Source organism: Mycteria americana, chromosome 5, assembly GCF_035582795.1.
Source record: "Mycteria americana isolate JAX WOST 10 ecotype Jacksonville Zoo and Gardens chromosome 5, USCA_MyAme_1.0, whole genome shotgun sequence".
Taxonomy (NCBI): Eukaryota; Metazoa; Chordata; class Aves; order Ciconiiformes; family Ciconiidae; genus Mycteria; species Mycteria americana.
In genome coordinates, this window is record NC_134369.1 from 62,163,168 (window position 1) to 62,188,166 (window position 24,999).

The 24,999-nt window shown below is 40.3% G+C and overlaps 1 protein-coding gene across 9 annotated transcripts in view; it reads right to left on the reverse strand.

Moving 5' to 3' along the window:
- Positions 1 to 2,563: 2,563 nt before the first annotated feature.
- CDC42BPB (CDC42 binding protein kinase beta) overlaps positions 2,564 to 24,999 on the reverse strand; it is a 96,719-nt gene continuing 74,283 nt past the window's right edge. For 2 of the 9 annotated variants that reach the window (XM_075503633.1, XM_075503636.1), the window contains 15 exons: positions 24,767 to 24,856; positions 24,252 to 24,357; positions 21,665 to 21,801; positions 20,943 to 21,082; positions 19,296 to 19,377; positions 15,817 to 16,033; positions 15,361 to 15,423; positions 11,268 to 11,864; positions 8,487 to 8,584; positions 8,285 to 8,369; positions 8,012 to 8,132; positions 7,803 to 7,920; positions 6,590 to 6,698; positions 6,427 to 6,497; positions 2,564 to 4,328 (listed from right to left, as the gene is read on the reverse strand). In XM_075503633.1, coding sequence (XP_075359748.1) covers positions 4,197 to 4,328; positions 6,427 to 6,497; positions 6,590 to 6,698; positions 7,803 to 7,920; positions 8,012 to 8,132; positions 8,285 to 8,369; positions 8,487 to 8,584; positions 11,268 to 11,864; positions 15,361 to 15,423; positions 15,817 to 16,033; positions 19,296 to 19,377; positions 20,943 to 21,082; positions 21,665 to 21,801; positions 24,252 to 24,357; positions 24,767 to 24,856 — 2,166 coding nt within the window. In that variant the 3' untranslated portion in view covers positions 2,564 to 4,196. The remainder of the gene's footprint in view (positions 4,329 to 6,426; positions 6,498 to 6,589; positions 6,699 to 7,802; positions 7,921 to 8,011; positions 8,133 to 8,284; positions 8,370 to 8,486; positions 8,585 to 11,267; positions 11,865 to 15,360; positions 15,424 to 15,816; positions 16,034 to 19,295; positions 19,378 to 20,942; positions 21,083 to 21,664; positions 21,802 to 24,251; positions 24,358 to 24,766; positions 24,857 to 24,999) is intronic. The other 7 variants (XM_075503637.1, XM_075503635.1, XM_075503639.1 and 4 more) reach the window with 5 other exon arrangements.

Below are 24,999 nucleotides of genomic sequence, written 5' to 3' on the forward strand. Positions count from 1 at the left end.
CCTGCTGTCTTCTGCTCCTGTCCTCAGCTAACCCCGCCGGCTACGCTAGTCTGAGCATCATTTGCACTGGGACATGCTCTGCCAACGTTGGCTTTCCCTGGCATCCCGTAACAGGCGTGCAGCTGATGTCCGGTCTCGTCATCACCCCACATCCCCAGAAACGTGTTTAGGAGGGCTTTGCAAGGGAGCACTGAGATCGTGCTGGCTCTTTCCAACCACCGTGCCTCCCTGATGGAGGTACCTGTGCCCACGGCACCCCGTACCCTGAACCCTCCGTCCCCACGCTGCCAGCGGTGAGCCCGAGCCGTGGGGCAGCAGCTCTCAACCTGTCGGAAAGCGGCTGCTCTGCAGCGGGTGAGGGTGGCAGCAGCTGCAGCTCTTGCCCCACGAGCTGCGAGGAGCCCGAGGCTGCCAAGGAGGGATGTAAGGGGGGATTGAGAGGGAGCCACGGTTACAGGGGTGCAAGCAGACAGGAGAAGGCAGTCCAGACCTGCTGCCACCGCAACGGAAGGCAAAGGGCTGGGCAGGTGAACGCTACTTTCTGGTATGTCCTCCTCACTCCTGCCTGCCCGAGCCGCTTGGTAGACAGGCAGGGCGCAAACCAGAACATGAGATGCTCCAGTAACCCAGCATTCAAGAATGCCATCTCTCTTTTTTTGACTTTTCCTTTTAAAATAGGCTAAACTCAGCAGCAAGACAAGGTTTGTGGTCATGATGTGACACCTTCCTTCGACTGTGACTTCACTTAACTGCACCTAAGGGTGCAGTTCAGTTCCCACAGTCATCTCTTCCCTCAAATGCTTCCCTGCTTCTCAGTGCTTTAGACTACTGCTGCCAGCCCTTAAGATTTTTACACATCTGCTTTCTCCCAGGGATGCCTAATCTGGCGTGCAGAACGAGGGTGCCTGGCCCTTCAGCATTTCCACGCTGAAGTCCTCTCCCTGTGATTTAGCCGTGTTAAGCACTTACTCTGCAAACATAAAGTGAGTGTTTACGCACCTCCCCAGCAGATTGCACCCATTTAGGAAGCTGTTTGTTCTCAGCACATCTGTGCTATAGACAGAGGTGTTGGCTGATGGGTTTAGTTCTCGGGTAGCAAGTGCCACCAGGATGTATTCCAAAACACACAGCCTTTCAGGGCAAAGATCTGTGCCAGAAGTGACCAACATGTTCTGGTGAGTGGTATGCCCATCGCCCTGGCTTTGGGACCTGATGTAATGCCTCTGTGAAAATGGAACGGGCAGAGGAGCAAGCAGACCAAATTATCCTTGTTCCTTGCATAACTCAATTCCTCACTTGCGATACTAGACTGGTAGCCTCCAGCAAGAAGAAAGTGCACCATCAGAGGAACATTTCACATCGAGTCCTGAATTTCTGCATTTCTCAAAGTTCTCATGAGGGCTGAGGAGGACTCTTTAGGTAACCAGCATCAGAAGCCTTAAGGGAATAGAAGATTTGCAAGGGGCTGTGGTGGAAGACTTGGGGAGGAATTCTGCTCAGCCAGACTTGAGGGGGAAAAAAAAAAAAGGAAAAAAAAAAGAAAAGAATAATGTATTCATACTGAGCAATTAATTTATTTTTCTAGAAACGCTCTCCTGCTTAAATTATAAACCAAGTCCTGGCACTGCTGAGTGCTATGATTTAATACCCCCATAATTAAAGACTTTGTTGTCATCCGAAGTCCTCACTGTGCAGAGACAAATCACCTCAAGAGCAGTAGAAATGCTTTTTTAAAAGTCAAAGGCTGATTAGCATGAATACTTGGGAGAGGGCTCCAGCACACAGCCCTCAAACCTCCTGTCCGCTATCACCCCAAACCCAGGCCGGCCCGCCCCAGCCTGCTGGCCTTGCCCAGGCAGGTTTGGTCAAGCAAGGAACAGCAGGGTCCAAAATATTAATCTAGGCCTTCCCCATTAAGATAACCTGGAGTAAGATGGGCGAGACAAATCAAGAAGTAACCCAGGAGCACCTGGGCACTCCGTACGGGATGAGGGATGCTTACCCCAGGACATGCTAGGGAAGATGTTGGTGCTGTTCCAGCTATGGCGAGCTCTGCAGTGCTCAAACACTAGAGCACGAGGGGAGCTTTAAAAAAACCCCTGTATTAGGGGCTGCACCATTCACACACCAATCCTTGAAATGTTCCTAAGAGTTTCTTTGGGACTACCGCTTTGACAACAAGTCAAAAGTCTGTATTGTTTTATCACACTGAAGATGTCTGAATAGATCCTGCAGCCTCCTTACTATGCTTCGGCCATAAGGAAATAGTCACATAAATAATTTTAAAATGAATTAATAGGGCCAGCAACTCGATAAAATGACAACTCTAACACAAACCGAGGGCACACAATTTCAACACTGTATTCCACAAAAAGGACTTCCATCGCTCCTGAACATGCATTTACGTGCAGAAACACACAGCTTTCTCGTAGCATTCAGGTACGGAGCTTCAAAGTATCTTTCAGTTTATGTAAAACGTCCATGTGAACAAAGTAAATTTACCACGAAACTAAAGCAAGTGTCAGTGGTAGACTGTTTTCACATGTCAAGACAGACGACTATGAACTTTAAAACCTCCCTCTTCTGCTTTATTGACAGGTAAATTGTTCAAAAATGTTCTCACAATTCAATAATTACAAAGACTTAGACTTACATTAAAAAAGTAAAAACCAGAAAACCCCCAAAGCAGTAGTGTCCAGCTCTAACTGAGCCCCTTTATCAAGAATCTGAGAAAAAGAGCAAGTACTGTCGAACACTTAATGTAACAGGATTAAATGTTGACTAGAACACTCAGTTTAAACTAAAGATAAGTGCACGTCCTATACAGTGTTTCAGAAAAGAACATTAGCCATTGGTATATCATTAGCCCATTTAAACCAAATTTTAAATAAGTGACATCCAACTGTCATAAAATTGGCACAGAAGGCACACTAGTGTGACAATGACAAACTGGATATGCCAGCCACTGAATTAATTACAAGCTTTTAATGAAACATGGTCACAAATCTTTGATTACTAAATGTATAATACATGGAAGCATGAGATTAAATATACACGCAAAACATCACCACTGCACGTGGGCCATAGCAAAATATACAGGAGTGTGTTGTGCATTTTTCTACGTGATCAATACTTGATTAATAATCATGGGGTCTTCATGCAGGTGAGGATACAACTAATGAGAAAAGCAGCACCCCCAGTTACACATCCTTCACATTCCACTTTGGTAACCAATAAAACAGACTGATGTTTTAGTGCGATGTAGTCCCCTAGATCAAGCAGACTTCAAGGGCAATGCGTCCACAAGAAGGCTTGCTAGCTAAACAATGTAGTGTGTCCTTACACCGAAAAACCCAGGGAGAAACAACTTCTCAGAAGGAGATAGGCAGGAACTAGGAGTAAAATTTTTTTCACAGCAGTAATTACCAATATTTTAAAAGCCCTGACTAATGACCGATCGATGAGGACTAAAAAGCAGGGTACAGGTAAAAGATAACTGGCAGTAGTCCTATGTACAAGACTAAAAAGTTGGTAGAAAGATAGAAAGACAGTTATGCAGCTGTATATGTAATGGCTAAATGAATTAAAAGGCCACAAAACTATAACCAACTTTTATTTGACTTCCTGGTGATTCTATTGATGTTGGTAATGACCTAAAGCTTCCTAGCATTCTCCTTAAGATTTAGGAAACAAAGAGTTATGGGAAAAAGGGAAAAGTGTATTCATTTGAGGATGTAACTAGACCTGCTTGCATTTCCTATTTAGAGGTCCAAATTGTGTCTAAAAGGATTTCCTGCTAATGAGACATTACATCATTCTATAGAAAAATAATATTCCTGATATTGTAGCAACATTATCAGTATCTCTCTCTATTTCTTTTTCAGCATAAGAATAAGACTATTTACTGGTGGCCTTAAATGCTCCTATGCAATAAAACTGTGTCACAGCTGTGCAGAAAGGAATCAACCGTAACTGAGCAGTGAACAATTCTGCATAAAAAGCTTGATCGCTATTTAGTAAAGAATTTTCTTCATTTCAATAGTTTGTATCTACAATCTGGATATATAATTATTCTTGTACAACACCAGAGATTCAGTGTCAGTCTTGGCACTAGCATCTGAGACAGCTTTGCCCTTGCTCTTGAATACTCCACAGAGTAGTGGATGATCGAAGCCAGAATGGTGAGAGCCGTAGTGTTATGCATCACAGGTTGACTGGTCCAGTCCATCTAGCGTAAGCTGATTCCTATGAGGAGAGTTGGGACTTGGGGGACCACTTGGATTTGAGCTGTTGGATGGAGTAGAGTGTTTGGTGGAGTCTGAATCAGGCTGTTAACAAGAAACATTAAAAAAAAAAAAAATTACGCTTACTTAAAATCAATTCTTTACACTTAAAAGCTTTCAAAGGCACTCAAAAATTAGGGTGAGCAACACCTACGAAGCAGTGTGTATTAGATTCATTTCACAGCTAAACATTCATGCAAATACTTCCATTATCGTCAATAGGCCGTAATGCAGCCCTGAAGGTGACCTTCTGATGTAACAGGAATTACGGCAAAGTACATGGAAACTGCTAAATCCCAGGCTCCTCTCCTTTAGCCATAGCAAAGCTTTCCTGATGGAACGCATCTATCTGTCCACTGTTGTTCTGGATTTACCAGCCTGCGCTTTTTAAGCAATTTTTATAGCCTAGGAGATTTATCTGCCCATATAAACATGTAAACAATTACAGTCAAATAATTTTCAGGTTGGTGAGAAGGAAGGAAACAAGCATATGAACTGTTTACAAAACAGCAACAGTGACAAGCATGTGAAACGCCTGACAAAAGAGTGAAGGTTGCCAAGTATCAGGCTGGAGATCTGGAAACACAATATACTTACTGGAGATGCCCTACGTCAATATCTCATAAAGACAGTCTATCCCCAGTTATTTCCCCAGCATTAGATTGGTTGTTGGATATTTGCCTTCACAGACTGGTCTCACTTCAACAGGATGGCTAGCAAGTTTCCCACTATTTTGGTGAGTTACAACTCTGAGCACTGCACATATTCACAGCTAATGAAATACTGCACAGGAAAAACTGGTACCATTGCAACAAGTTATTTTCAAGGAAGGGAATATATATTTAGCAAAGAGGTTGAAAGGTAACATTCTTCAAGAATGCTGTTCACAAGCTTTTGCGTGGCTCAAACAATAAGATGATAATCTGTAACAAGATTATCGTAACATGATCCAGTTCATGCTGCGATAAAGCCAAAAGCCATAGGAAAAATAGTATAAAGCCAAAAGATGGTATTAGAGCCTCCTTTTTCAAGTTTCAAACTACTATTTTTTTTTTTTAATTTAAGAAGCCATAAGAAATTGTAAGATCTACCGAAAAAGAAAACATTGTGAAAACCTTAGAATCCACCACTACTTGTGCCTATAAACAGCAATTATCATTAGAGCATAGAATGTAATGGAATTTGGGAAGGATGCTGCAGAATAACTAAGTCAACTGACATAGTCCATCATCAGCACTTTTGAAAATCAAGACAGGTGCAAAAATACCCGTGTTTAGAGATCCCCATTTTCACATGCATTTTTTAATGGCTTACTCAAGGTGACAAAGGAAGTCAGAGCGTGGCTGTAATCAGAACTCTGGACAAATGCTTTGACTTGGGGTGTACTAAGGCATCCTGCAAAGGTCTGGCTTCAGGAAAACACCCTTCAAAATCCAGAACATTACATGGACCTGTAGTTGGGTACCAAAAAGCACTAAAAAGATGCAAAGATCTTGATCTAGGATTCTGCCTCTGAGCAATAATTCCTAACACTTTCCTTGCACAGCCAGTGCTTGAGCCAAGCTTGGAAGAAGCTACACCCGTGATAAACCAAGGAAACAAAAATCATACATCTTCTCTCCTTAGAATCAGGGACACCAGTTTTGTGCAGCCAGGATATTTTCAGTTTGGTGACTACTGGCACATACTTTTCCTCCTGCTAAAAGCAGTTTTACGTATTTTAAAATATGATTCCTTCTCAAGTTACAGGACAAAAAGTCTTCCTTAAAGCAGCACAGAAAATGACTTAACTAGTTGTATTACTTTGCTATTCTATGCTAATAGCCCAGAGAACATTTTTAGGAGCTTTGAGGACATTTCATCAATTAGTCAAATTTCCCTTGTCTACAAAGCTTAATCCAAGACATAATACTGCTTAAAATATCACCATAAAAAGATCTTTTCACAGCTTTGCTTTTGTGCTGGCATATCTAACTTGCAGTCACATATTACAGGCTGGAGAAAACATTTGCGGAAGGAAAACATCTCCATAAAGAACACGGTCTTTATGCAGTATTTCTTCAGAAATTTTATTTATTGGAAAAAGAAAACAATCTACGGCAACAGGATATCGTCAGTCTCCACTTAATAAAAGCCACTTTACCTCTTTGTCAAACTCCTGGTCAGGATCGGACATACTTCGGGAAGGCATGGCTCCTCCCGCATCACTCCCACCTGTAGAGAAAGCAGGAAAAAAGGCAGGTTTACACCTCTTGTTGCAGTCATAAATTACAGCTCAGAACTGACAAGCTTGCTTCCAGCCTTACTTGACGAGGGCCATGAAATATAGGTTTTGTTTCTCTGCTGCTGCTGCTGCCGTGCGAGGTTAGCTGTAGATGGACATGGTTTTTCATCCTGTGCAGCAGGTAGGACACTCTACAGTTGAAAGGAAACACCTTGTTAGCCAACAACAAAAGCTATCCAACTAGGAGTTGTTACACATGAAAACTTTACTGTGCTTTTGAAGGTATTTACAACCCAGTGTTGGTAGAAAAACTCTGAACTTACTTGACCACATCCACATATTTTCAGTAACAGACACAAACCCTGAGAAAGACAGAGAAAGAACTAAGCCCCATAGCAGCCACTGGACCCTGTCAGCCAGCAAACCCTCTACGAATGGGCAGGGACTGCATCAACAGCTCTGCTTTCCTTCCTCCTCCTGCTGAAAGGACAAATGCATTACCCTCAGCTGCGCTAGCTGAGAAGGACAAGAGAAAGCCTGGCTAGCAGCTATAAAATGGAGGGTACAGAACATAAAAATGTACCTTCGCGCCTTCCTCTCGTGGACTTAATACTAAAATACCTCACAAAATGCTGTATTTGTTAAATGCAAAATAAAAAAAAAATAATGCTATAAAGCACTGCAACTTACATGCATTTTAGTTACCTCCACAGCATTAGTTTTTTCCCCCTTCTTTTTGCTCTAGAATTGGCGAAGTGCCACAAGCACACCATTCCAGTTCCTAACAGTTTGTAGCTACTCCTACCCTTGCTAGGGAAGCAGAGGAGGGACAGGAAGAGGAAGAAAGCAGAGGGGAGCCTTGCAGTGAGGAACGGTCACTCTGGAGAAAGATTTCAGCAGAGATAGGGCTCATGTGATAGACGTGCTCAAAGCCTGTTGGAGGTGATATCAGAGCAGAATGTCGAGAGGATGAGGGGGAAGGAAATTCATTCTGTTATTTTAAGAAGACAAACAAGAAAAAGGAAGGAGGAGAGACTGATTATTTACAAAACTACTAACAAGCTCCTGGCAGTGATACCTATTTCTTTCAGTGTCTCATTCGTAAGTCAGCTAACAGCATTTCCCTGCACAGGACTTAGAAGCATTGCACATCAGGAAGGTTCACCTTTCTCAAAATGATTAGAAGAAGAATTTGGTACAGAGATAACACTTGAACCCCATACAGCTCATCTTCACAGTTTTTCTGAGCAAGAACAAATGCACGTCTATTTCCCTCCCTTTTAAATGTATTTTACCAGTGGGAGGTCCATGAGAACCTGCATTCCATCTCCTGGTCCCATATGAGCCACGTGGTTGAAATTCGTTGGGTTAGAAATCATCTTTGACCTTAGCTCAGGGTCTCTAAGCATTTCCCTAAAAGAACAGAGTGATGTTTGCTATTAGCACTCCCAGCCTCTGCATGTCATCATGTATATTAAGTTATGTTTCACAATTAAATTCTTACCGCCTTTGTTGTAATCGCTCTTCCTCGGGAACCTTAAATACAAATCTTCTTTTGCTCCTAGTTCGAAGCATTTGCTTCTTGCTATTGTCAGATGTTTCTGGTACACTGAGGACGGCTCCTGCTGTAACATCACAATGCAATTTCACATACATAGGTACATGTTGACCCAGACACATCCGATACAAGTTTCATCTCATGCAAAGGTAACATTGCTTAAAATTACCCAGTTAGCTTGGTATCATTTTCCCATTTCTCCCCTTGCTCAGTACTCACCTGCAAACTTGTTCTTGAAATATATTAGTCTTGGTGGCTCGCAGTTAAGGAGATTCAGCGTGCCGTCCGTGTTTAATGGTCTGATCTGTTTTGAGGAAGGAGGCAGAGAATTAACTCAAGCCTAGCGTTCACTGCAACGAAACATCAACATCTCATTTGGAATTAACCCAATTAAGTTCTATATTCAAAGAACTTTTCTTACCCTCCGCAGGCCAATAGTCTGGACCCATTCCATAGTGTTAACATCAAATACATCAACACCATACTCGCTATACACTGTTACGTATGAAGAATTGCAACCTGCATAGATTAAAAACAAACAGAAGACCCTAATGTGGTTTCAGTAGTCCAGAACTGTCACGTATTTGAACAAATTTCAACAGTTACAAGTTTTCCAGTATGCGCAAGACATTTTAAAACACTTTTTCCCAGCCTCACTTTCAAACAGACATTGTTGCGATAATAGATTTGCTAACGACAACTGCCAGCATCATGGAAAGATTTAAATTTGACCCTTTCAGTATTTTTAAACTTCAAATTATGATTTCATGAAATTGCAAAATGGCATCTGAAGTTTTCAGATGCATACAAATTTGCTACTTGGTAGGAACTGAGCAGCTAGCTTTTCTACGGATACAGATTACTTCATTTCGGAAGCAGCAAACTAACTATACATCTGCTGTGTGCAGGGGAAAAGAGGGCCACCATCTGTGAGGTGGGTCATGAAGTCCTGATGCGGATCTGTTCTCAATTTCCTTCCTCTTTTGGTAACAATTATCTAGTTTTAGATATTCATGTATGGGTTACTTTCATCAGGTTAACAGAAAAATGTCATAATGCTTAAAGCCCAGAACCCATTTTCTCTTTTCAACTTTTTTTTTTTTTTTATAAAAAAGCATAAAAGGCATCAGCAGACAAGTTTATTTTAGGTCAAACAAAAAGCAGAGATCCCTAGAGCTTCATATCAACATGCTTCTGCTCATGTAAAGACTGTGTCCTGATGTAAAGAGCAGTTACTAGAAATTTATGGGATTTAATAGAGAAAAGAGCTGCTTCAATAAACAAAAGGAAAATAACGCAGTAGGACACTAAACACATCACAGAATCTTCTCAGAAGAACTGAAGTAATGGTTGTGGTGCTATTTTTGAAACTTGTTCACAGAAAGCCTTGGACAGCTATCATAAATATGCATCCCAGAAGTGATTTATGGTCAAGTATTTATTATATGGGGTCACGGTTGACTTGGATGTCCAAACCAAGGGAGACCACCGAGCATCAGACAGAAACACCAACTGCTTCTGCCTGGCCAGCCGGTAGCCAAGGCCAGCACTTACCAGTCAGAGCTGATGAGCTTGATCAGATCTCAACTGGTTCCCAGAGACAGGTCAGTGCCTGCGCTGGGCTTGCCCGTGCTACCGCTTCGAGACCTCCTGGCTCCAAGTCTTTGCCCTGCGCTGAACATACTCCAGCTACGCAGCCCCTACACCGACCCAGCACAGAACCAGCGCATTAAGCTGGTTTAACCGCAGCCCAGACAGGCCACCTGGGAGGATGGAGCTGACTGCGTTAGCGCAGACCTCGGCCTCTCCTAGCATGAGGGGGCTGAATGCCCTCGAGACAAATTCTCCGTCGTATCCTAAAACCTCTCTACAACATGGTCCTTTACCACAGCAGGAACTGCAACACGGGGAGAACTGTTTCCACTTTGGGAAACTGTCTGGGAGAACTGTTTCCACTCCTGATGGGACAGTTAAAAAAAGCCACCGTCACCAGTGACAGACACCAGGACTGAGGAGGGAGGACAAGGCTAATGGAAAGTAATCCAGTTTCCCTTGGCAGCGGACAAAGTCGCTCTTTCTACAAAAACAGCCCTAGGCCAACGCCAGTCAGGATTACACGTACAAGAATGCTATAAAGTAGTTTACAGTAAGAACAGCTTCTAATAATAACAGACAAATTAACTAGCACGCCTAGTTTGCAGAGATGCAAAAAACTGTAAAGCTGATAACGAAAAAGGAAACATTAGCTTTGGCTAATGGCATTTTAAAGTAAATTTGCAACTACATTGTTTCCTTGGGCCTTTGCTTCAGACTTTTGTACAGAACTAGGTCAGAGTAAAGCAAGCAAACAATTTCAGTTCAAGACAATTAAAATTAAACAAACTGCTATTAGGCCCCGGTCTGATCAAACCAACGAGCACCTAGCTGCTTGGTGTACTATTTAAACAAAAAGCTATTTCTTGCTTTCAATCACTCAAAACACTTTAATTGCTATTTGAGCTCCAAATAGAAATCCCGGGTTTATCATGAACTGCCTTTGACTACTGAATACTGAAAAATGCTCCGCATATGCTTCTATCCTAACTTCTATCCTATCAACCAATGTGCCTGAGAAGAGCAGAGCAGTTGAAAAATTACCCTCTACCTGCCTGTATTATTTTTGGAAATTCTCCCCCTAAAATAAAACCAAAAGGAGAAAAGTTGCAACCAGTTCTGCCAAAAGCAATATTTTTACCTCTTATTTTGTTATCTTTATGAACCCTTAGAGTCGCAGTTACATTTCATCTTCACCTTTCTATTGTACTTTGAGTACAGGACACAGAAGACATCCTACAGACAACTAGACATTTACACTCTCTAGGGGAGCAAAAATCTTCACAGAATTTCAAAGACCGGTAGTCTTGCACTGTCCTGCATCCAGGACTACTCTCTGCTCCGTAAAAGTTAATCTGCATTCCATTATTTGTTCTTCTGTGTCCTGTAACAAGACAGGGCTTCTTTTCTTGCAGGGTCCAGGATCTCAGCCCAGGAGATCGCCAAGTCCAAAGCTACCATCAGGAAGAACTGTGTATCCTGTTAATTCACCAAAACTTAAGCCGTAGATATTGAAAGACAAACCAAAGCAAAATAGAATACAATGCTGATTATTTTTAGACAAGTAAAGCAGCAACAGGGATATGGCAACAGAAAAACATATACATACTACAGGCAACAGGAGTTGCAGGCCACATTAGTTCCTGCATGCGTGACCTTCGACCTTGCGAATCGACGTATACTCCCATATGGCTGAAGCAAAGCAGGTATTCCTCATTACTGAGCTCCACAGCACAAAGGGCATCAAAAGACTGCTGTGAGAGGAAGATAAGCGAGGGGTCATTAGGATTTACCAGGTTTATAGATTGTCCATCTCCCTGGATGGTCAACAGAGAGAACCCAGACTGGTAGCCAACACAGAGCTTGTCCTTGAACACTGTCATCCACTGTACAGTTCCTGGAGCCTGGATTTCACTGAATTTTTTGTGGAAAGGTTTAGTTCTGTGAATTTCATAGCAAAAAACCTGTCGTTTGACAGCTACAAACAAACAAGTCGAAGAACTCTTCTTTAGTGTTCCAGTTGTAATCAATTGGCAGCCTTTAGTTTCTGCAAGCTTAATGTCAAAGTTTCCTTCTGATCCATCCAGAGAAGCCCAGGGGTAAAGGTGAACGTGATGGTTCCGACCACAGATGAGGATGATAATTTTCTCTTTGGGAGCAAGCTCGATCTGGTACACCTTCTTGCAGTCAGCAGCTCGGACTATCACTGCAAAGGAAAAACGAGCTGCCATAAGTTAAACAAGAAAACCTTCAGGCCTGGAAACACTGCAATGTTACATACTGATGTCTGAAAATTAATCTAAACACAGACGCATACCAGATAAGAAAGAGCACTTATTACACACGTTCAGTGCTCCATTATGAATTCCCAGAACAAACAAGGAAACAAAGCATTCCTGTAACTCTCTCTATAGATACAAAGTCTCGCTTTGGCTACACTTTGCAGGGAAAGGCTACTTAACCTCTGGGATAAATGGAGAAAAAATTTTATACAATAATATCTGTACTATCTATACACTGCAAGATGGTGTATCTTCTGAAACTGGCCCCACCTTCAGCAGAACAGCAGCATCTTCAGTAAATTATGGAGGAAGACCGAATTGGCAGAACACAAAGAGAAGAAATACAAAGTATTTAATGCTGATAATTGAGGATACAAAATGCTGTACTGTTTGCAAATGTCTCCGCCAAGTACAAAAGCAGTACAGTAAGTGGATGTTAAACACCTATAGGGAAAGGCAAAAAACGCTGTGTGCGCTGGGGAAAGGGTAAGTAAGAACAGGCGTAAGCTGTAGGAAGAGAGGGTTAAGACAGGCACCAGGAAAAGCCTTCTCACAGTAGAGTCTAGTTAGGTTACCCATGGAAGCTGGGGAGTCTTCATTGTTTGAGGGTTTTTTAAAAACTGGGTTAGAGGCAACTAACAGGGTTAGGTACAACATGTTCTGCTTTTGGGATCGTGGGTATATTGGCACTTTCAAGAAAGCAGTATTTCATGGGGTACAAATAGAAGAGACTAAGCAATTCCAAACTAGGAAACATAACACATAGTATGCATAAGTCAATTATATTAAAATATAATTTTCATTTTTCTATTAACTGTGTTCAAAATATTTGTGAATTATAATAGAAAGAAGAAATATTAGCTGGAAATTACATGCATTTTTGCAGTAATAGTTGAGTAACCTAGCCAAGTTACCAAACTCTGTAAAGTTATAACAAGACTTTGGCTGTTTAGATCAACGCCAAGTGTTTTGCGGCATCCCCTCAATTGCACAAATAGATGATATGTCTGAAGAAATGTTCTATGAAATAACCAGCTGTTGGAACTTTGCCACAGAGAAAAGATTTTTTTTTTCCCTAGCTCCAACTCCAGCTTACAGTTTAGTTTATTTGTCAAGAATTAAGTGATATCCTGACCAAAGACCTTTGATATAAGCAGCTGGCAGTTAATTAACACTGAAAATTACAACTGCCATAAAATGAAAAAGAGATTATGTTTTATAAAAATGCTATTAACACACAGGAACTGGTCATAGAAAACTCATGCAAAACATCTTTTAACTTAAACCCCAAACTGATAATTCATTTTCACATTTACATGTGACACAGTGATGCAGATAATCGTTCCTTTATGAAATGACCTTTCAAATTAAAAGTACAATTTTCTTTTATGCAAGAAGCTGTACTGGAATCTCTGGAATTACTTGCATCTAAAGTTACGTTCATATCTAAGTACTTACAGAATGGTGACCACTGGAAGTTTACTCAAAGGAATGGGATTTATTACTGCTAAAAAGAATTTCAAATATCTGCTGTCTCCGTGTATAAAGCAGTTTCTGCTGAAATTGGGCAATGGCTTATTCTAAGCAAGAGGAAGCAATAACGTTTTACTTTTTGCCTCAAAACTACTTCCCTGACTTTGTACTTCATTTTATTTTGAAAGTCAAGTAAGTCTTTAAAAACCTGTATTCACTGCTGTATTTTACATTGAAACCCAAGTTTTAGCATGACTGCAATCCAAATTTCAAATAGTCACTAACTAAATTGCACTGAAAAAGGAAATCCAAATTGTGCCATCAAGTCAAAATTTAAATATCTTCTTTAAAATTTGAACGACAATGACTAAAAATAGTCAAAGGGATATTTCAGGAATGTCCCAGGGATTTTTTCCCAAAGTTGGAAAAGGGACCCAGGCACCTTCTAATTTTACAAATCTGTATCACTGACCTCAACATCCTCAACTCCCAGACAGCTAAAGACACCAGAAGAACCTAAGCTCAGAGGTTATAAATACAGGGGAAGAAAGCATTAGGTATTTTGTTAGAAACAATCCTATCAGAGAGCCAAGGCTGTTAGGTCTTATACCACAAAAAGTATGGATTTACAGTGTTGTTTAAATTTTCAGTGCCTCAGGAATTATAAGAAAGGATGGATTTCACGAGGTATGTCTGGTGCATTTAAAGTCAGAGAGAAAGAAATAACTGATATTTCCTACGGTAACTTGGAAAAGGATAAACAGGAGTAGATTATTGTATTTTAAATCTGCGCTGCTTCTTAGAAATATATTAATTCCATAAATTCAGTTTAACTCAACTAGATTTTTCATTTTTTTTGTTCATTTGTTTGTTCAGAATAAGAGTATCTTATTTTGGAAGCAGATTGCAAAATTAACTTGTTCTTTGCTTTTCCATGTTTAAAATTGCATTTTGTATGGATTGACCCCAGACGATCCCCATGCTCATGTGCTAGCAATCCCTTGGGCCTCCTTGCTTTCCCCACCATACCCAGGCATGGCTCCCATTGTTATTTGTGTCTGTGCTCAGTATATCAGGTTAAAGGGAAAATGCTTCCCTTACTCCCTAGCTATGAGGCCTAGTAATTCAATGATTGATAGAGGGGAATGCCTGCGCTGCCCAGTGAATACGCAGCATACACTTTGCTGTGGTACCTGGAGCGCACACTGTGTGAATTTCTGGAACGGACGTGGTAAGTCTTCAGAAAGAACAGGCTAAAATGATCCCACTTTTCCCAAAGCAGAGGGCAGAGTGGACTAAGAACAGAAAGGAAAAAGCAGGTTCAGGAGGAAGCATGGGTTCAGGGAAATAAAGAGATAATGGAAAGGGGCAAGCAAGGCATTTGCTTTGGCCATCATTGGTCTGAAACAGAATGTGAGTGGTTGTTAAATTTCTGGAAGAAGTAGACAACAATACATGGTGGCTTTAATGGAAAGTCTACAAACTCTTCTGGTGTTTGCACTGGCTGTCTAACTTCTAATTCAGGGCATTTTAAGTCCTCTGATGGTACAGGTTGGATAAGTCTGTTTCCATGTCAAGTTTTTTCTCACTCAGTTCAAGTTCTATTTAGCAAGTGCCTGAAAATTCACTGCGCATCAACTGCTGCTGTGTGTTCTCTGTGTGCTGAAGCATTTTGCTACCTGCTGTGGGAACACAGTTAAGGTGAGAATGTGTCAGAATATGCCCAGTAACCCACCCCTTTAATTTCAGCCAGTCAACTGAATGTAATGATAATGACCAAATTAGTGCTTATATCTGACATTCCCTTTCCCTTCTCATCAATTAACTGAGTGCTTAATACTTACCATACATGAAGGGCTGTTGTGTAACCTATATTATAACAGCACTAAAAGTTATGGAGCTCATTATTCTGTATGTAATTACTGCATGCATTATGGCCTAACTTACCATCACGGGTTACCTCTATCACATACAGTCCTTCTTCTGACCCAATTGCTATTCTATCTCGATCTAAACCAGGAAGGGAAAAAAAAGGCTATTAATTCAGCTATACTTAATCTTATCTTTAAAACAGACTGTTTGCTTTGAACAGCTGGAAAAATTTCTAGCAAACATATTTTCAACAGCAAATCAAATTTGCTTAAGTTCACGCAGTCTGTCAAAAGCATGCTATATACTGTATTGCTAAAACAATCTGTTAAACAACTAAACGGTATTATTTACTCTGAGTGGATGAAGAAATTTGAATATCAATGCAAGATAAGCATTTTTTCCCCATTATTGAATTCCTATGAAGGAATTCAGCTGAGGAATTTATTTCAAGGTGTCAGTGCTCTCATTACAGAAGCCCATCTAAAAGCTCCAACAACTCTCACACACTTACAAAAGTTAAAACAAACATACCTACAATAGCAGCAGCTAAACTTGCTTTAATAAGAGGCAGTGTACTGTCATAGGCTTCTTGTGGAATATGCACAACCTGGTTTTTCAGTCTGTTTTTGTGCAGGATAGACTGCAACCCTTCTAGGATTCCAACCCACTTTCTCTTCTCATTCTCATTTTCCGTCAGGATCAGTAGAGAACAAGACTTTGAAGGCAAACCTAAGAGAGAAGCTGTCACCTTTTAACAGACAGAGAAAGCAAAATTAGTAAGAGTAATAAAAGCCCTTTTTGTCAGTATTATATACTTCACAGAACTGTGAAAGTAAAATACACTTTTTCATAACAATGCGATGATGTACCTAAGTGGTATGCAACACAGCACACAGCTAATATGGCCACAGTGCTTTGAAAAAATGCACAAGCCTCAGTGGTTTTCTTTAAAAATACTTGGTCTTGCTTAATCATTTTGAATCCTAAAATATGGGCAAGGAACTCTACATTCCTTTCCTACAATAATCTATATGTGCCAGCAAAAGGCTCCTTCCTGCTCCGAAATGGAATTTTAGTAGCATGCAATAATTTGCCTTCATCCCCCCCACCCCCTCCTTTTAATAACTTATTGAAAATGACACACATGCTTTCTGAGTCAGATGCACTTAAACCCAATGGCATTGCTACAATCAGTTCTAGATTTCGATTTTGCTACTTAATTTTCAAAATATTTGTCCAGGGAGAAGAGCACATCATATCTGCATTAAAAGCTCTGGAAGAAAACAGTCTTTTGAGACTGAAGTATTCTCCCACTTCCCCAAGTTAAAAGAAAATCACGATGGCTTCACTTAATTTTCACTTTAATTGCTACATCCTATAGAAAAATTATCCAGGAACTTTCTGTTGGCCAAAGTATGCACTTACTAATTCTTAGTATTAGAGGTGTATAAAGAGATTGTAGGAATTGTGAGATCATGGGAACTATGCTTTCAGTCATAGACAAACAGGCCATCACCCAGTATCAGCCCTCACAACAGACTTTTAGAACAACCATAGTTAAACTGAACAAAAGCAGCAAAAGGTGCAAAAGTGCAAAACTGAAGGCTATAACTAGTCATACACGGAAGAGCATACCTTCAGCCTACATGCCTTGATAAGAAAAATCACCATAAAGATGGATGATGTGGTTAGGCAACATACACTTCCTGAAAGAGTGAATTAAGCAATAACATTCATCTTAAAGAAAAAAAAAAATCTGAAAGTAAACTTGGGACGATAGGATGTCAAAGACAGAACTCCAGAAGTAAGATGAAAGTGAAGGGCAGTAGGAAAAGAACTGACTAGTTTGCAATTGCTCATAGCTCGTATTACTTTGCATCAAGCTTTGTTCCTGTCCTAAACTGTAACTAAGCATTAATATTTTAAAGATGGATGGAGGCATAATGAACAATATTTCTAAATTTGAAAACAAAACAAAACTGAACCAGACTTCAGCTACGGTTTTCTCTTTGAAGTACCACCATGTATTACTCCTCAGTCTTTTGAAGGTGGCATCTTACAGGCAGTGAAATGCGGAAAAAATGGGAGAAGTTGGTCATAATATACCTAGCATTATTCATCATACAAAAATCCAGTATTCGCTATGAAACTCAAGGCTTCTTAACTCAAACTGCTACTGTGGAAGGACTCCACTCCAGACACTCTTACACTATTATTAAAAATGTATCGATGGCAGCACTTAAGACTGCAGTGTCTGGATGCCAGGACGGCCTAACATCCAGCTTTAAAAGCTGGTTACCAAGGAGAGATGTTGGAGTCTGAGACAAGTTCTTCCTCTTCTTGATTTCACGGGTGGTCAGCGGTGGCAATATTTTAGTGATCGGCAGCATTCTGGTATTGCTTTCTGCTGGTGGAAGATCCAAAAGACAGGAAAATCTGTCTTTGATGGGACACCAATATCATCGTGTGTTACGTGTAGTAACACATATGGAAAGAAGGACCACATTTTTATACAGGTGATGTAAAGTAACAGCTTTAGCTGTTGTGTAGAAGCCACTCTATGTCATTATGTCAGCAAGATGCAAATCTAGAATTAAATGAAATTGAGAAAATAGATTCTTCTGCATCAGATATTACTGGTTTCCAGTTTTAGAAATTCCTTCTTTTGAAGGAGGACATAAAACTGAGAAAAGAGGTGGACTTTGGCAGCATCTTCTCTGGTCCCTGTCAACAGGGTACCTAAATAGATATACTCTCACACCAGGCTTCTAGTTAATTCATCAGATGTCCTTAGTAGGGGATAATCTGATCAAACCATGGAGACATTTTGCCATGTCTAGCCACACAAGTATTCTTACATGGGGATATCTGACAGAAGTGTTTTCTTAGATACCCTTTCAGTTAAAAACTGCAGGCAGAAATTAGAACAGCAAGTCAAGCAGCCTAAATTGTATGGCTGCCTTGTTCTTAAATGAATCAACCACCATTCTGCATAGCTCATTTTCTCTCCTCAGAAGTCTTTTCCCATACTATTTCACATTTGCTAATTTGAGAAGAGAGCAGGCAGATGGGAATAAAAAAAAGTATACATTTAGAAACAAGTAAGAGGAAAATGTAAGGTAAAAGTAGTAGTAAACTAAAGGATGAAAATCCACTGCAGAAAATATTTCTACAAAAAAGCAGAAAAGCAAAGCCACAGAAGCATTCAAGTAGCCAAGACATTTCCTAAGTAAAACCCTAAAGGACCAAACGACTGGGACTGCAGGTGACTGTCAGCTCTTTGGCTTCTGTGTTCCACTGATTTGATTTTAAATGACTGAGGATCGGAGATGCTGAAAACAGTGAGTTTCTGTATTCAAATGCAAGGGATTATAGATATTGGCTACTAACATACTCTTCTCTATATTTTAAAATTCAAATTAAATATAATTCACATAAAACCTGTGAAAGACATCCTGTTGTTAAAAATTAAATACAGCATTCAGATAGCACATATGTCAGAGAGCACATTATAACTAAGCGAATTATTTTCTTATTTTAAATTTTTTATACTATACTTAAATATAAAATTAAGGAAACTGAAATTTCAAATGTATTTTTTAATACAAGACAATACATGGGCAAACTAGAATCAGTGAGAACAACCCAGCTTCACCCTACTCTGTTACAGCATCAGTTCCTAAAGCAAGAGTCCTCCAAAGCTAAGAAAGAAAAAACAGGATCTGGTAATACCAATGGAAGAGGAGACAGAAGTATATTGAGTTATAATCATGAAAATAAAAAAAGCCAAATTTTATATACAAGGAAGCAGCAAAAGGAGAACTTTGTTCTTTACAATTCAGTTATAAGAGGATTATCATACTGTTCTTCTACACATTTCAGCATCCCTTGTAAACTCTTATACTTCTGCATAACTTATAAACATTAAATATGGGTAACGTGCTTCACTATCAAAACAAAACACTGGTATTTAACTTTTCTTTTCTTTAAGAGTAAATTGGTAGCCATACCCTGAATATACAAGGGATGTCTTTACGAGTTGCATGTATTACATCCGATGCTAGGACAGAGCTCACACAAAAATCTTCATCTCTAGTAAGAAAGAGAGCAAGAGAATCACATACATGCACACACTAACATTATTCAGCAAAATCTAACTGATATCACAACTGTTTCAATAGGCTGCAGTCTCCTAACACCGCACAGCGGTCATAACTGCCATCACTGCTTTGTTATGCTCTAACCATCCTTGACCCAAACAACTCACAAGCTTTAGTTATGTTTCTACAGCATTCTGTACGTGTAACTCAGTCCACCTGAAGTTAAGTGGGGTGGCTTTGTGTAGTTTTGGTTTACCGACCACACCTATTCTACAATTAGCAGCAAGAATATTGCTCTTCCAGCCCAGCAGACACATTAGAAATGAATAATTCATACCTCAATGTGTAGCAAGAGAGGGGCCTTTGGAAAAAAAGAAAAATCACATAAAAAGCTCTTGGCAACATAATTATAGTTTGTGGGATTCAAATAAGGGTTTTCAAAACAGCTAGATTTTATTCTCTAATACAGTAAAATAAACAGACATCAGAACAACTTTTGCATTTCAGAGTGCTCCACCCCAGAGGGCTTGTCTACACAAGCCTTTTTAAACTGAATTTGACCAAGTTGATCACCATAATTGCCAATTTTAGTGTAAAGATGACACTAATGCTTGAAACTTGCTAGAATTCGTAGCTGTGGTGGTTAGCATCTATTAAAATATCTAAGAATCCTCAGAAGACAGACTCAAAGAGGCAGCTACAATAAACAGATAAAGCATGGGACAGTTGGTATAGTATCTGGCTGAGTAGCTTCAAGCAGTGTACTGATGTGAATGCTGTTATCTGCAATACATCCATGCTTCTGCTCCTGCTGCCAGCATGCCAGAGAGAGCTGACACTGATGGTTCTCAGAGAATAAATGTGAGAATAGAACAGCAGTACTGGTGCAACCCCACGGTACTGCTGTCTGGAAAAAATATAAATCAAGGTGCTTGTGAATGCAAACTTTATATTCAACAGAGATAGAAGGTGCTGTAACATTAAAAGGTATTACACTTTCTTGATACTTCCAGAAATTGAAATTAAAAAACCTTCTTGGTTACTCTGATCAATGAAAGTCTCAGATCTTTTGTAGACAGTGTTCAGTGGTTCAAATGGTTCACCCTGAAAAAATGACTCCTGTGAGAAGGCAGGGTCAGAGCCACTTGCACTGTAAATTAGTTGGCGCTTTTCTGCAGACTACTTCAGTTTTTCTAATATTCCTGAAATTACTGGCTATGGGATGATCTGTGACTCACTCTTGAGGTCAGAGTGCAGGGGAAAAACCAATATACCAAAGTCTATTTGTTTTCCATGTGTGCATGTGGAATTCTAGGAAGAAGCATGCTAATACTGTAAATATTAGTGATTGTAGTGTAAGTGACTATAAAGTCACTTAAGTGACTTCTTGTAGAGCCAATTCGTTCAGCCTAAACTTAGCTGCAGTCTATATTCAGAACACACAGATATTCTCAGACCAGAGCTCTCATGATCTAAAAGTTTATTGTGTACTATAAATAAATATTCCTGTTAGGGAAAAAATACGGAGGATTTCTACTCTGTCATAATAATACAAACCTGAGATCCAAGACTTGACTTGCAACAACTCCAGGCTGGGTGGATTTTCCTTCAGGCACATCATATAAGAACAGTTTACAGTCACAGACAACTGCATAAGCCCTCTGCCACCCTTTCTTAACTCCTGTAGGCTTTGGGACCTGCGTATAAATAACTGATTGCTTATTAAATGTAAGCACGTGTAGTAGACACAGAAAACGGGGACATTCAGAAAAGCTTATACTTAGATCAACGGAATTAGAACACGTTCTACTTGCCCTTCAAAATGGAGCGAAAAATGTCAAGTAATCAAGCAATCATTTTTCCTCCCTGAAGTTCAACCATTCCCTGTTACAGTTTAATAAATATATTAGGTAGTATTAGGACAAACAATGGGGCTTCTATATTCCACAAATGCCAAAATGGTAGGACAGTTTACCTTTTATATTATGCTTACATCAACAATGACAGAAATTCTTCCTTAAAGCATGCTTCCCCCTTCCCCCCCCGCTACTTATGAACATTGTAGCTACTAATCTACTAACCTTTAGCTCTTGTAATACAACCAACCGTTTCTCCCACATCTAAAGCAACGAAGGTTGAATAAGTTACATAGACAGCACACAAAGCCTTAAGGCTTTAGCACAATTTAGGAGATCTGTTTAAACATACTTAGAGGTTTCAAGCTGCATAGCTGTAAGTGAAGTTTAGTATTCTCTTGTCCAAGAACAAAAGACTATTACCTTGACATAACCTTTATAGGCGGTTCCTATTCCTCTTTGCACATCTACTCCAAGAGGCCTTTTGGCTTGCTCAGGGGGTATAGGGCAGACCTGAGGTGCGCTATCCTTGCAGGAAACATGGCATGCAAATGAACACACTAAGTACAAAAGAGAAAATCCACAGTGAAATGCATGTATGAGTCAATCATAACAGGAGATTAACGTAGTCTACCCTTACGCTCAGCAAATTAATCACACTGAAATTGGCAGTCAAATATTGCAACAGCCCACTATGCTAAAGGAGTGAACACACCTAGATATTGCATGAGACTCTCCAAAGTGCTTTCATTTTCTCTTTTAAGCCTATTACTTCGGTAAAAGGCAGGAACTGAGTCCACATTTCAAGGCAACTTATGAAAGCATTTTCCAGAAGGAAAAGGAGTTGGTCAGCCTCACTGGTATCAAGCAGCAATTAACCCAGTCACAGAAGAGACCAAGTATTAAGAAAGGAGGAATAAAAATTATGGGGCAGTGATAGGAGACAAAATAAATATAGCAGGTGTTTAATTTGATCCAAGTATGCAAGAATACTGCAAAGCCAAAGTAAAACTAAACTGACCAAAAAAATAGAATGGGTTAAACTGTTAAACACAGGCAATAGGCTTGAAAGCATAATAAAGTAGAAACCAGGGGACAAGGACTGAAATGCTGTGTGGTGAAATGCTTTGTGGTGAATATGTATCTCAGATTTCAAATGAGAAGCAAACGTCTACACTAATGGTTGTATGCTTTCTTACCATTTACACCCCTTTGTACCACTTTGTGCTGCACCAGCAAGGGACAGAGGTGTCTTGTCTATAGAGCACTTCACACAGAAGCACTATGCAGAAAAAAACCTCAGAATATATGCCACTTCTCATGAGATAGACTACAAGAACTGCAGAATGAATTAACATGTTATATCGAGGCATCCGACCCACAGTTTATGGGCCAGATCTTTCCACAATGATTTTGCCCGGTTTATCCCAGCCACCCTGTTTCTACCAGTAGGCTTGGGAAGGCAGCGGGAGAGTGGCACGGCACTGTGATGTGTGCTGTGCTTCCTCCTAACCGCATTCTCAGAAGTGGGCATATGGCAGATACCCTATGCACGTCCAGTCCCGTAATTATGAAGGGTCAAGGGATTCCAGAAAACCTGGAAACGGCCTGCTTCTACTAGAACCACAGACTGGGCTACAAACTTCCTGTTCACGATGCCCGAGGGAACGGCCAGGAGAGAGGGCAGCCCAGAGCAGGCTGCCTGGCTCGGTCTTTGAGCTACAGTCTGCTCCCAGGAGGACAGGGGTTACCAAAGAGCCATGCATGCAAAGTACTGTAGGGGCTCCCCAAGACCAGGTAATAAATTCAGCTCTGTCAGGAGGCATCATAATTATTTGGGACTGTGCGTATCAAGGCACATCGATTGCAGAATAGGGAAAATCCACAGGATATAGCCAGTTCCACAGGCCTCTGGAAGCGCAGCTGTATTTTACCATAGTCTCCAGCATTAAAAAGAGGAGGAATTAGGAAAAGCAAGTGATTGGGAGTGGAACATGGCAAAACTGTTCTACTGGAGTCATCTCTATTCTTCTGTCAGTGTGATTCTAGTTTTTCCTGTAGCTATCAAGATCTGGAGTAGAAGAGGCAAACTGGAAAACTAATGATGCAGAGCTTAATCAAAATACATGAGAAAAAAAAGAGCGAAGTTGATAGCTACACGAAGAGAAAAGATAGTTTCAAACTTGCAAGAAGAGATGCAAAACTAGAGTTCAGAACTGTCAGCAGCAGGAGACAAAAGGCAGCCCCAGGGCAAGTGCTAGCAGAGCAATAGGTGCTCCTGGGGAAGAACCGCCACCAGAAGATCTGCCAGGAAAAAAGCCCTGAAGGGCAGATGAGGCAATCTGAATATGATACTGAAGGTGTCAGCAGAGAGGGTGTCACTAGCAAGAACTAAGCTGGGCACAGAAACAGAATAAGGTTATTTATACTGTAGCGTCTTCAACAGATTTGTGGACTACTTACTGAGTTCATGTGTCTAATCAAGATACAGATAAGTATTTTCAAATAAAATACCTCCATATACTCAAACATGGAATTCAACAGTAACACATACATCAGAGAAAGCATTTTAAATAAAACTAATGGACAGCAAGACAGGCTACAGGCCAAAAAACCTAGCAAATGGTCCTCCCAACATATGGGGTTTATGATCAGGATAGCACATAATAGACAGGCTCAGATTCCTGTTACCAGAGCATTCCCGTAGTCTTCTCCACTACAGAAACAGAAAACACTCCTGCCTTCCCCACCTCCCCCCCCCAATCACACTATAACAGCACTAATGGTAGCAGAATTAATTAGTACTATGAAAGGGAACCATGAGGGCTTATATTAATTCTTTGACTGTAGAAGTCTGATGATGATGCAAAAGAAAGGACAACCATTCAGTGGCAGCCACCCCTCTCTTTCATTCCCTCCCCAAAAGAAACGGTTGCCTTAAAATACATTAGTGTTTTGGGATGATTTTTTCAGGGACTTGCTGAAAATGTAAAAAGTTTAACTGACTCACCGTCACAGGCATAACCTTGTCGAACTAATCCCACCATAAGAGAGGTGCAATGACTACACTGCGTAGGACTTGTAAATGACTTGATATTGAGCTGGTGAGCTTTAGGCTGAAAGATACATTCAGGATAAAAAAAAAAACAACTTTTCACTTTCTGTACTTATGTAATGCAAGCATGTCCCTTCATCACCCTCCAGTATATCAGAGTCTACATTATGAAACCTGGTCTTCTTCTAAGTAAGTGCAGCTTGTAAAAGGTGCCGCAAGACAACAGTAACAGTTTTATTTCAAACTGCGTAAGACACTCAAACCCATACCTACAACCAACTATTTTTTGCTGTCCCTTCTGACAAATCAAAACCCATCAACTTGCATTTGGAAACATTTGATTAAAAACACAGACCTAACAAACAAACACAAGACAAACCCAAACAGGACAAGAACAAACATGGAGGGCTAATTTATAAATTATATTTTTTCCTTTGTTCTTTAGAATAAGGTTAGCACAGTCCCCCTACCTTTGGTACAGCTAGAGAAATGGACTGAATGGTGGGGGAAGGAGCAGCAGGCATCCTCTGAAGCCGAATTGGTTCCTGAATCACAAAAAACTGTAATTGAGCAAAATAAGGCTTCAAGAATTTGTTTCAAGATTGGGGTGGCAAAGCTTATTGTTTTCTGTTTTTTTTTTTTCTTTTTTGAAAACTATAAAAAATTTAATCGTCATAAACATCGCCATTCTGATTTAATAGAA